At 43.1% G+C, this 12,434-nt stretch overlaps 1 protein-coding gene across 4 annotated transcripts in view; it reads right to left on the bottom strand.

Moving 5' to 3' along the window:
• Positions 1-5,191: 5,191 nt before the first annotated feature.
• COL15A1 (collagen type XV alpha 1 chain) overlaps positions 5,192-12,434 on the bottom strand; it is a 124,910-nt gene continuing 117,667 nt past the window's right edge. For 3 of the 4 annotated variants that reach the window (XM_083407468.1, XM_083407469.1, XM_083407470.1), the window contains 6 exons: positions 10,458-10,586; positions 10,221-10,280; positions 9,338-9,397; positions 8,752-8,937; positions 7,877-7,992; positions 5,192-7,135 (listed from right to left, as the gene is read on the bottom strand). In XM_083407468.1, the coding sequence (XP_083263594.1) occupies positions 6,928-7,135; positions 7,877-7,992; positions 8,752-8,937; positions 9,338-9,397; positions 10,221-10,280; positions 10,458-10,586 (759 nt within the window). In that variant the 3' untranslated portion in view covers positions 5,192-6,927. Of the gene's footprint in view, positions 7,136-7,250; positions 7,451-7,817; positions 7,993-8,751; positions 8,938-9,337; positions 9,398-10,220; positions 10,281-10,457; positions 10,587-12,434 lie in introns of those variants that run through there. The other variant, XR_014503946.1, reaches the window with a different exon arrangement.

Here is a 12,434-nt window from a genome sequence, read left to right as displayed (position 1 = left end):
GGCCGCCGACCGTGCTGCGTAGGAATGATGGGAGTTGTAGTCCAACAGCAGCTGGGGACCCCAGGTTGGCCAAGGCTGGGCGGCGTGTGAACAGCGGCAGCGCTGTCTGCCAGCCCGTTTCTGGGCTGCTCCTTGCTTAAACTCTGCTGAGACCCAGGTATCTGCTCAGGTCCCCCTTGGTGAGCCTGCTCAGGTCATCCTCCAGGTGCCCCGAGGAAGCAAGTGAGCAGGAAAGGGGCTTTTTCTGCCCCTGACACACATTCTTCCTTATGGTGTTTTAGTTTTGTTTCTAGGTTGATAGGTCGAGGTTCCTGCCCCAAGTGTCCTTCTGTCCCCATAGAGCCATTCCTGTCCACGAGAAGAAGAAGAGTTTGGATTTGATATCCCGCTTTATCACTCCCCTTCAGGAGTCTCAAAGCGGCTAACATCCTCCTTTCCCTTCCTCCCCCACAACAAACACTCTGTGGGGCTGAGAGACTTCATAGAAGTGTGACTGGCCCAAGGTCACCCAGCAGCTGCATGTGGAGGAGCGGAGACACGAACCCGGTTCACCAGATTACGAGACTACCGCTCTTAACCACTACACCACACTGGCAGATGGAGGCAGCTGCCTCAGGCGGCGGAGCCCAAGCGGCATCTCCACTGGTGAGAGCCTTCCTGACATGTGCCCTGGAACTTCCACGTACTAGAATATCATCAGTGAGTCAGGGATTCGTCTGAATCAGCTAAATTTTATAATGAATTCAAGTCTGAACATCCATAGAGCATTTTAGCGTGTTCAAAGAGCTACATATATATTATCTTAGTGATCCCCCAAATTGCTCTGCCAGGTAGATAAAGTCTATTATGCTTCAGACAGAAGAGTGGACAGCAGTAGCTTGCCTAATTCACCTCTCAGTGAATAAAGGGAGATTTGAAACAAAGACTTCCCAGTTAATTGTTTACACATTCATACCCTACACAAAACCATCTCTCGATGAACTCAGAAACTGCCTTATTTTTCTCTGTTTAAGACAATGTTTTTTTTTGAGATAACCCCCAGAAAGCTTAACAATCCCAAAATACTGATTTCTTAAATTGGGGTTCAAAAAATAGGGGTTGTTTTATATTGGGGGCATCTTATACACAGAAAAAATACAGTAATTTCCTACATGGAGTTTCTTCAGGGTACACAGGAAATGCAGAGCATTCCATTCTTATTGGGTTCTCACTAGCTACCCTATTGTCATACAGTCTGAGCTGAAACACATTTACCGAGATGTAAATTCTTTTGAGTTAAATGAGAGCTACAATTTTAACCATAGCTGCATATACACATTTTATTCTAAAATCAATGGAGATGGAATACTTGTTTATTCTATGTAGTGCATACACAATCTAGATCTATTGCATGTTTTTTGCCCCTGGAAAGACTGGTTTCATTGAGAAGCTGGTTTTATTCCAAAAATAAAAGCTCATTGCAGATTGATTCTGCATTATCCTGCAGTGTGCCCATATGGAAACAGATGTAAGTAGCCCCAGAAATAGGAGGTGTATCCATACCTGCCCTATGAAGTGTCACCACTACCTTATTCAAGGGATGTTGGTGGGGCTTGTGGTCTAAACCACTGAGCCTCTTGGGCTTGCTGATCAGAAGGTCAGCAGCTCAAATCCCCACGACGGAGTGCGCTCCCTTTGCTCTGTCCCAGCTTCCTGCCAACCTAGCAGTTCAAAAGCACACCAGCGCAAGTAGATAAACAGGTACCACTACGGCTGAAAGGTAAATGGTGTTTCCATGTGCCCTGGCACTCGTCACAGTGTCCCACTGTGCCAGAAGCAGTTTAGTCATGCTGTCCACATGACCTGGAAAGCTGTCTGTGGACAAACGGCAGTTCCCTCGGCCTGAAAGCGAGATGAATGCCGCAACCCCAGTCACCTTTGACTGAACTTGACTGTCCAAGGGTCCTTTACCTTTACCTTTTACCTATTCAAAGGTAACCTAACCTAGGGTCTCAAGTATCCTTGCATCTATCCTTGCAGACAGCAGAGTCTAATCTGGATTGAAAGCAGCATGTTGAAGGGGAGCATGAATGACTCCAGATTGAAAAAAACTACACCAGTCTTCTACAAATGGTGTGTACATGGCCCATATCTGCTCAGAAATAAGTCCTACTGAAATCCTAAATGGGGTTATGATTTCAGCATTAAGATTATGCTTCTGAATTCTTCCCCCACCCATGACCTTTTCTGCACTGCAACCCTCTGATCTGTGCTTTTAATAACTGTCTGGCCCTGACAGGCAGAGGTTTCAGAAGTTCAGGCTTTCCAGTCACAGTGCTAGAGATGTGTCTGACCAACTTGTCTGCTGTGTAGTTCTTAAGAATAGGAGTTCCAGTTCCATATGAGCCTTGAACTCAAATGAACTCCTGCTGGGGAGGATGAGATTGGCCAATATACTTTCCTGACTCTGCATGTTGGTCATGGTGTGTCATATAAACCATTTACTATAGGAAATAGTAGCAGTATGCTTTTAGTCTGTAAAAAATTCAACGCCATTTTTGTCTCTTCTTTGAAAATGTTTCTCAGTTTCACTTGAGTCAACACCCAAATTAATCCAGGAATCTGTTTTCAATGTCGGATGTCAGTCCCGGCACATAACATGAAGGAGAGGCTTGTTTTTTCCCCATGAAGTAACCATGCCATTCCCGGCAACTGTGGGATTGAGAAGGCCTGCCAAGGAGATTCCACTGCTGCTTGTTTTGCTGGAAATGTTTAAAATATGTCTGTTTCCATATTAGAGAGCAATTCAGATGCTTGGATGAGTCCCTGTTATTGCATCTTGCAGATGTTGACAGGGTGGTTGGGGAGTGTATTCTACCATCTATTTGTCCATGTGTTGCCCATTTTGGCTACTAGTATCTAACCAAGAAGGAGTACCGGTAACAAGCTGGGTTTGGGAAGTGGTGAAGGCCACTGTCGTCTCCGTTGGGAGGTGGCAGACTCTCCTTCCTTGAAGGTTTTTAAGCAGAGGTTGGATGGCCCTCTGTCATGTATCCTTTAACTTAGATTCCTGCATTTTACGGGGCTGGACTGAAATCTCCCTAGCCCATCAGAGATCATTGACCAGCGCGATCAAGGCAGTTTCAGTCCCATGATGGGGCCTGAATCCCGATTGGAACGGATAATATTTTATTCTCTTGATCATTATGAGGAACGGTTTATTTATGAGGAACGGTTAAGGGAGCTGGGCATGTTTAGCCTGGAAAAGAGGAGGTTAAGGGGGGATATGATAGCCATGTTCAAATATATAAAAGGATGTCACACAGAGGAGGGAGAAAGGTTGTTTTCTGCTGCTCCAGAGAAGCGGACACGGAGCAATGGATCCAAACTACAAGAAAGAAGATTCCACCTAAACATGAGGAAGAACTTCCTGACAGTAAGAGCTGTTCGACAGTGGAATTTGCTGCCAAGGAGTGTGGTGGAGTCTCCTTCTTTGGAGGTCTTTAAGCAGAGGCTTGACAACCATATGTCAGGAGTGCTCTGATGGTGTTTCCTGCTTGGCAGGGGGTTGGACTTGATGGCCCTTGTGGTCTCTTCCAACTCTATGATTCTATGATTCTATGATTATACTGTTTTAAACGTGCATTTTATATTTGACTTCCTTTAGTAATGTTGTCTTCTGAAATGTTAAAGATAATATTTTAGTTTCCTGTTAATTATGTTGCTTTGAATGTATACTTTATATTTTGATGTGTTGTAAACTGCTTTGATATTTTTTCTTTAAAATATAACTGGTAAATAAATTACTGTTGTTGTTGTTGAAACACTCCAAAACTTATTTGACATAGTTTTTAAGTTTATGGCACTGGAGGTAAGATAGTGAACTGCAGCGCCCCATAACATAGCTACCAGGGGGCTGAAAAGCATTCTCCCAATGGTACTCTCTGGACACCGTCCCAAAGGTAGGATCAGAACTACTGTATTACAGTGCTCCCAATTTCCAGAGCTGGTAGGGGAGGATAACATGGTAAATGGTACAAAAAAGCTGAAGAGAGATCAAGATGCAAAAGAAAGTTCACATTCCCTCCGTCCCTCTCTCTGTAAAGGTTATCCATTAGGGCAACCAAGGCTGACTTAGTCCCATGGCCAGGCCTGAACCCAGAGTGTAATAAATCAAAATTGTGTGTATGTGTGTATTGGGGGGGTATTGTTTCTGTTTGTCATTATGGTATGTATTTTTGCGTTTTTGCATTGTAAACCACCCTGTAATCTTCAGATGAAGGGTAATATAGAAAATTTAATAATAATCCAATAACGTTTGCTGCTGCCCCCCACAACCCATTCACCACCTGCCCCTCAAAGGGAGTATTTGCAACTGGTCAATAGTTGTAGTCTAAGAGGTCCAGAGAAGGTTTCTTTAGGAGCAGCTGTGCCACTGCTTCTACACATTAACAGCCCCTATACATTATTTGTGGTTAGGATGTTGTTTTATGCATCAAAATGTACATACAGTGGTACCTCGCAAGACGAATGCCTCGCAAGACGAAAGAGTTTTTTGTTTTTTGAGTTGCTTCGCAAGACGAATTTCCCTATGGGCTTGCTTCGCAAGACGAAAACGTCTTGCGCATTCGTCAATGCATTCCTATGGGAAACCGTCAATGCATTTCTTATGGGAAACCGTGCTTCGCAAGACGAAAAATTGACAAGGCAAAAAAACTCACAGAACGAATTAATTTTGTCTTGCGAGGCACCACTGTATTAATATGCTCTACAAGTTTTGTTAGGACATGCAGTAACTGTTATGCAGGGGGTTGGACTAAATGACCCCTGGGGTCCTTTCCAGTCCACAATTCTATGCTTCTGTGCTCAAACCTATATGAGGCACTGGCCCTGCTTCCTGGACTTCTTCCATATCAACAAACCATAGCTGGCAGCAGCTCCTCAACTCATAGACTCTTGATGCAGACAGTCTACATCAATGAGTGGTGGAGCCAGTTAGCAGTGTGACCAACACCAGGAGATACACACTTCACTCAATTAACAGATGAAGAGGGCTAAAATCATTTCTCATTATATACAAGACTGAAATTATCTGGTATTTAACGCGATTGTGGAATAATTTGGTATTATTTTTGTCCGCTTTTCTTTCTCAAATATTCCTTAACCAATATGATGAAGATATTTATACAGGGAAACACAAGTACTCAGCCCAGACAGTGGGAAATATGCTTTTATATTAATTAAAATGGAAAAATAGAACTGGATTTCACATTTTTACATCATATAAAAACAACATTGGTTACAATGATAAGGACTCTGGAAGAAAACAGCTTTTGACATACAGCTAGCTATTAAATAACTGATTTGATGGCAAACGAGTCATAGAGATCACTAAAGAGTAGAGCTACTAGCTTATGTTTCAAAACAGTAATTATTGCCTGCCGTTATAGTGTTACATTATGACAATTTTAAGTGCATAGCTTCTTATACAATATACTGTGAGACCATATAGAACCGAAATGTTTACAGCATGATTGGAATACTGTTTTTGTGAGGGCCATCATGTAGTTCATTAACAATTCCTAAAAACTACAATTTAGTTCCAATGGAAAACGGAAAAAATGAAGGGGGGAAGAGGTGAGGAAAGGAAAGGCAGCAAGTCTGCATTTCACTTAACATGGAATAATGATCCAATATCTATCTGAAAGAAAACATGACACCTGTCTGTCGTGGCTTTTGACAATTCCTGTAGCAATAGGAAGGCAACTTTCTCCAAACTGAAATGAGAGATGTAAACCCATTATGCTGCCCTTCAATCAAATTAGCTAAGGACAGTTTTGCCAGTACTATACACAGTAACGGTTGGGATCCCACGTGATTCCACAGACACTTCATGTTTTTCTGTTTTCTCTTTCCAAACTGTAGTTCTTCGTATTGCATTGCATGCCTCTCCTGAAGTTCCTCCAGGCTTTGGGAGAGGCACTTTGAATGGTGCGGGGTTCCAAACAGAAGCTTTCTACGTGCCCTTTGGGGAATCAGCTATTTAGCACTATTATAATGACCTTTCAGCACAGCTCAGGGGTTTTTTCAAGACCACAGTAGCACCAAAATATGCATCAAATTACATTTCCATAGGGGTGAAATTCATATTCCTTGTGCTGCCCTCATGCAACGATGGGGGAGGGAGAGATGGCTTAATCAAAGGTCAGTTACATTCAAACTTGTTTCCTACCCAAAGGAAGATGTTAGGCAAACTGCTTTGTAGGGTTCCAGTCTTCCAAACCATGGCCTTCTGTGTGCCAAGTTTCTTAGAACTATGCAGTTTGTTCCATAAAAGAGGGGTGTGAATGCGTGCTTCTCAAACAGCCGTTTCCTAGGATGTGTAGCAACCTACTTTTGAAACAGAGGAATGTTTGAGAATCAGTTTTCAGCCTAGGGCAGATGGAACGTGAAGCTAATGAGACAGTGATGTTCAATGGCCTTTTACCCAGCAGAAAGGTTTATGGAACCTTACATCTGCAATAGTAATTCTGCCCCTTCCGTACTAGAGACAATTGTTCTAGCCCCACTGGAACAACATACAATGGTCCCTCTTGTTTGCATACTATACCTGGTATCTCCAACCAAACTTTTCAGCAACTGCCCCAAGCAGGCTTATAATAGGGACCAGTCCCGTATTGCCCAGGCACTTCTGTGTGGTTGTTCAGCCCAGCTGATCTACACAGTGTCTGCATGGGTTGAAATGTTTCAGAAGAATGAATTTCACCATCCTGGAAAATGATTCTGCACTGAGGTATGCTTTCTTTGGTTATGTTTTTCTTTTCTTTATTTAAAAAAGTATGCAATTACAGTACAGTATTTACATAATTTAAAAATTATATGTCAGTGGCAACATTTCTTTAATAAACTTTAAATTTATATTGGGAGTGGGAAGGGGACTTGTTTCCTTCATATGTCTGAGACATAACTGTTTTCAATGCAAAGAGTGATGAACCTGTTGCTACAGCTATATGCCTTTTGATCCAATAACTTCCCAGACTTCAAGGGTGAGGCTTGTCCCATGACGGCCAGATCCGCTGTCCTCCAGGCTTCGCAGTAGTTGCTAATGAGTCGTATTCCATTTGAACTTGAACCATGCCAGACAACTTTCTGAGGCCTGAAGTTAGAGGAATGCTTTAGTAATATTCCTTGGAAAAATAATTCCATGTGTATGGCTAGTTCAAAGTTTGACATAAATTAACTTAATTTTATTCAGTAAAGTGCAGGGGACATGGCGGGTGGGCAAAAGAGTTCACTTTCCCTTCTGTTTTCACTGTTCAATTTAGGCCTAGTTTTTGCACCTTGCTCAGATGCATAGTTTTGGCCCTGAAGAAGGAAGTTATTAATACTCCCCTGGCTGCTGCTAGAGTCCAGGGGAATTTTAAATATGTCCAGAAGCATACTTGCAGAGTGATCTTGTTAAAACATTGGGCTAATATTTCACATGGGGCACGGGTGGCGCTGTGGGTTAAACCACAGAGCCTAGGACTTGCCGATCAGAAGGTCGGTGGTTTGAATCCCCGTGACGGGGTGAGCTCCCGTTGCTCGGTTCCTGCTCCTGCCAACCTAGCAGTTTGAAAGCACGTCAAAGTGCAAGTAGATAAATAGGTACTGCTCCGGCGGGAAGGTAAACGGCATTTCCATGTGCTGCTGTGGTTCGCCAGAAGTGGCTTAGTCATGCTGGCCACATGACCCGGAAGCTGTACCCCGGCTCCCTCGGCCAATATAGCGAGATGAGCGCCGCAACCCCAGAGTCGTCTGTGACTGGACTTAACTGTCAGGGGGCCCTTTACCTTTACCTAATATTTCACATAACACATGGTAATACCAGAAACTGTGTAAATGTCTGTGAACTTACCAAGCTGGATCTGTCATGACATCCCTACCATCAAAGGAGTATATTGGAATCCGGAGGTCAAACTGTCCCCCATTGCCAGAGAATATTGACTCCCAGTTACTGAACAATGGTTCTCCCTACAGGAAAGAAAGGAAGCCAGCTTTTAGAAGTGAAATTGCCCCTGCCCTGACCAAGTTGTTTTCCCCTCAGTTGTTTCACATCCGTCTTGCCTGCCTATTTTTTTTACTCTTTGAAATTCTACCACCATGCAGGGCACAGAGAGACCAAAGAGTTGCCAGATCACCACCTGAAAAACACTCCTGTTTCCTTAACAGCCCACAGCTATGGAGGAAAAACCAAGTATTCAGTTCCCTTGGTGTGTGGTGACAGTGGCTCAGCTGTGAAAATGCTCTGTACAAGCAGATATTCTTCCTTCATTAATGAATGAATGGGCACAACCAAAGGTGGAGGAAAGTGGTGCTAAATGGGCATAGTTAAAGGAAAAGTGAGCTACACGTCTAGGATCAGCAGGAAGAAGAAGAGAAGAAGAGTTTGGATTTGATATCCCGCCTTTCACTCCCTTTAAGGAGTCTCAAAGCGGCTAATATTCTCCTTTCCCTTCCTCCCCCAGAACAAACACTCTGTGAAGTGAGTGAGGCCGAGAGACTTCAGAGAAGCGTGACTGGCCCAAGGTCACCCAGCAGCTGCATGTGGAGGAGAGGGGAGCGAACCCGGTTCCCCAGATTACGAGTCCACCGCTCTTAACCACTACACCACACTGACTCTCAGGATGGTTTTTTCTGCTTACACCAGATCTATCAGTGTATTTCCAGTGCATGGCACATTCTTACAGGGACGAGTTTTATAAAGCAAAGCAGACAAAATAAAAATCTTACCTTAAGATTAACTATGGGCACATGATACCGGTCAGCTTTCCTGACCACCGTCAAGAGATCTTGCAGATGAGAAGACAAGAAAGCTCTGTATGTTGAGAGCAATCCAGCAGCCCGAGCTTGTTGAAAGCACTGGTAGTCAGCTCGCATGTCACCAGAAAACGGAGTGTTCAAGGCCACCAGATGAAGCTGCGGAATAAAGGATGGAGAAGCTTGGGGTTGTAGTGGTAATTAAGCCTCTAGCAGTGATTAGTTATGGCTGTGCTGCATTAATGTCACAGCAGGGCACGTCAGGTGGATTGTATTGGCCATTTCACTGTATGTTTTTATATTCTTTGCCAACCTCTTTGAGGCTTTACTTATAGTTAAAAGGTATACAAATTAAAATTAAAATCATGCGGAAGTGAACTTTTAAGAGGAATTGACTTTCCTGCAGCCAAGCCAGAAAGCCAAAGGCCAACTGGAGACTGCACCCATGTGCCACAGCAATGTTTCGTAGGATGTGCCATGGGAAGAAAAATGGGGCCTTTTATCTACAAACAGAGCAGCTAAACCACCCATAACAGCACAAAACAAGCCTCCTACTTACACTTGGCCTTTGGCCGTCAGTATTTGAAGCTGGGATTGGTGCTGGAAGGGGTTGAAATCCCTATTAGTTTAACACACAACAAAATAAAGAATTAAAATGAGAGAAAACAAGGGTAGAGACAGACGTAAGGTTTTAAGAGGACTCAGTGTGACTTAATGAGCCATAACCTGAGCTTGGCTTTACAGCGCTTATGACAGACATATATATTACTTAAGTAAATATTACTTAAGTAAATCCCAACCCTCAGACTTGTTCCTCCTCTCGTGTATTGGGGAAGGTGTCTTGCTGATTTTTATTATTTATTTTTTTAAAGAAATCGCTAACGTTTAAAAATGAAACACAAAACTGTTGGTAGATATGCCAGCCAAAATATGCTCACCATAACTGGGTTTTTCATATTCAAACTGAAATGTTCTAGAACCTGTAAACTGCTCTGTGACCTTTGGATGAAATATAAATTTAATAAATAAGAATAATAAACCTGAAGAACTAATTTTTCCTCCAGAAAATTTGTTTATGGAGCAGCTACCAGACTGCTCCATATGCTCTTAGAATGTTACACCTGTCTTCAGTCCTAATGATATTTCTATCCAGTAGTTGTCAACAATCATCAAAACTAGTGTAATTGCAAATTATGGACAAATACAAAGATATATGTACACATGATTTGCCCAACAACTACCATCATTAATTCTTCACATGGGATAGAAGGTAAGTGAAATGTTTCATAAACTCCTCATTCAGCTGACTATCATATTACATATTACCACGAACAAGGAGAGACTGGAGCTCTTAGAGGTCCCGTACTCATGTCCCATTACATATGCTTTCTGTCAGCATCTGATACAGCACTTCTCAATCAGAAAGGTGTTTTAATACTTACTGGACTTGAAATTGCTGGAGGTGGGGGGCTGTCAGCAGGAATAGGAATGAGTTCACCAAGCTGGAGTAAAACAAAATGAAATTGAAAGAAGGACAGAAGCAGTGGTGAACTTGAAATGAAAGAAATATTTTTCCCACTCAGGGGTAATCTCAGTTCTGAAACATTCCTTTCAAAAAACAAAACAGGTGACAAATCTTGAACAGAAGATGAGTTGCCTATCCCCAAACCAACTGTTACCTGCAATTTTTTCCATCCTCCTTGAGTACGAATAAACACCTCACTGGTTTCGCTAAGGTAGATCAATGTGCCTTCAGACACTAAGTGGACCTTTTGTAGCATAGTGTCAACATTTCTAAACCTTGTGACCTGTCAAGATAAAAACATTAATTGCTCAAATAAAAACAATAGCCTATGAGAATGTACTTTTTATCTGGACAAGAAATGACCAAGAGTTCATGAAAGGATGTTTTTTTTAAAAAAGAAAAGAAAGCAGAACCTAAGGGTTATGAATAATTAGTCACAGAGGCTATTTGTAACAGCAGAGGCAGTAGCTCAGTGAAAAAGTGCTTGTTCTACGTGTATAAGGTTGCAGGGTCAATCATACCTCCAGTTTCTGTAAATGGTGTCAGGGAACAGCACTGTGAAAATCCCTGGAGAGTCACTGCAAGTCAGAAGAAGCAGCACTGCCTATCTATCTATCTATCTATCTTTGGGAAACAATAATCTTTCTCCATCTCCTAGACCCAGCCTGCTGCTGTTGAATGACATGAGATGTATGTGTTTGTGTGTGTTTACGTACACACCATGCTACTGGAACACAAAGGGAAGGAAGAACAGGGGCAAAGAAGTAGAGCACCTCCTTTGCATGCGTAAGCTCTTAGGTTCATAGAATCATAGAATCATAGAGTTGGAAGAGACCACAAGGGCCATCGAGTCCAACCCCCTGCCAAGCAGGAAACACCATCAGAGCACTCCTGACATATGGTTGTCAAGCCTCTGCTTAAAGACCTCCAAAGGAGGAGACTCCACCACACTCCTTGGCAGCAAATTCTGCCGTCGAACAGCTCTTACTGTCAGGAAGTTCTTCCTAATGTTTAGGTGGAATCTTCTTTCTTGTAGTTTGGATCCATTGCTCCGTGTCCGCTTCTCTGGAGCAGCAGAAAACAACCTTTCTCCCTCCTCTATGTGACATCCTTTTATATATTTGAACATGGCTATCATATCACCCCGTAACCTCCTCTTCTCCAGGCTAAACATGCCCAGCTCCCTTAGCCGTTCCTCATAAGGCATCGTTTCCAGGCCTTTGACCATTTTGGTTGCCCTCCTCTGGACACGTTCCAGTTTGTCAGTGTCCTTCTTGAACCGTGGTGCCCAGAACTGGACACAGTACTCCAGGTGAGGTCTGACCAGAGCAGAATACAGTGGCACTATTACTTCCCTTGATCTAGATGCTATACTCCTAGGTTCACGCTCTAGTTAAAAGGAAATATGCATGCCTGCTTGAGAACTGCTGGCAATATTGGGAGAATCAACAGTCTGCCCCAGGAATATGAATCATAGAATCATAGAATCATAGAGTTGGAAGAGACCACAAGGGTCATCGAGTCCAACCCCCTGCCAAGCAGGAAACACCATCAGAGCACTCCTGACATATGGTTGTCAAGCCTCTGCTTAAAGACCTCCAAAGAAGGAGACTCCACCACACTCCTTGGCAGCAAATTCCACTGTCGAACAGCTCTTACTGTCAGGAAGTTCTTCCTAATGTTTAGGTGGAATCTTCTTTCTTGTAGTTTGGATCCATTGCTCCGTGTCCGCTTCTCTGGAGCAGCAGAAAACAACCTTTCTCCCTCCTCTATGTGACATCCTTTTATATATTTGAACATGGCTATCATATCACCCCTTAACCTCCTCTTCTCCAGGCTAAACATGCCCAGCTCCCTTAGCCGATCCTCATAAGGCATTGTTTCCAGGCCTTTGACCATTTTGGTTGCCCTCCTCTGTACACGTTCTAGTTTGTCAGTGTCCTTCTTGAACTGTGGTGCCCAGAACTGGACACAGTACTCCAGGTGAGGTCTGACCAGAGCAGAATACAGTGGCACTATAACTTCCCTTGATCTAGATGCTATACTCCTATTGATGCAGCCCAGAATTGCATTGGCTTTTTTAGCTGCCGCGTCACACTGTTGGCTCATGTTAAGTTTGTGGTCAACTAAG

The sequence above is a fragment of the Podarcis tiliguerta genome (assembly GCF_965153285.1).
Source record: "Podarcis tiliguerta genome assembly, chromosome: 13".
NCBI lineage: Eukaryota > Metazoa > Chordata > Lepidosauria > Squamata > Lacertidae > Podarcis > Podarcis tiliguerta.
Note: the sequence above shows the minus strand (reverse complement) of the source record. Positions and strands in the feature narration are given on the sequence as shown.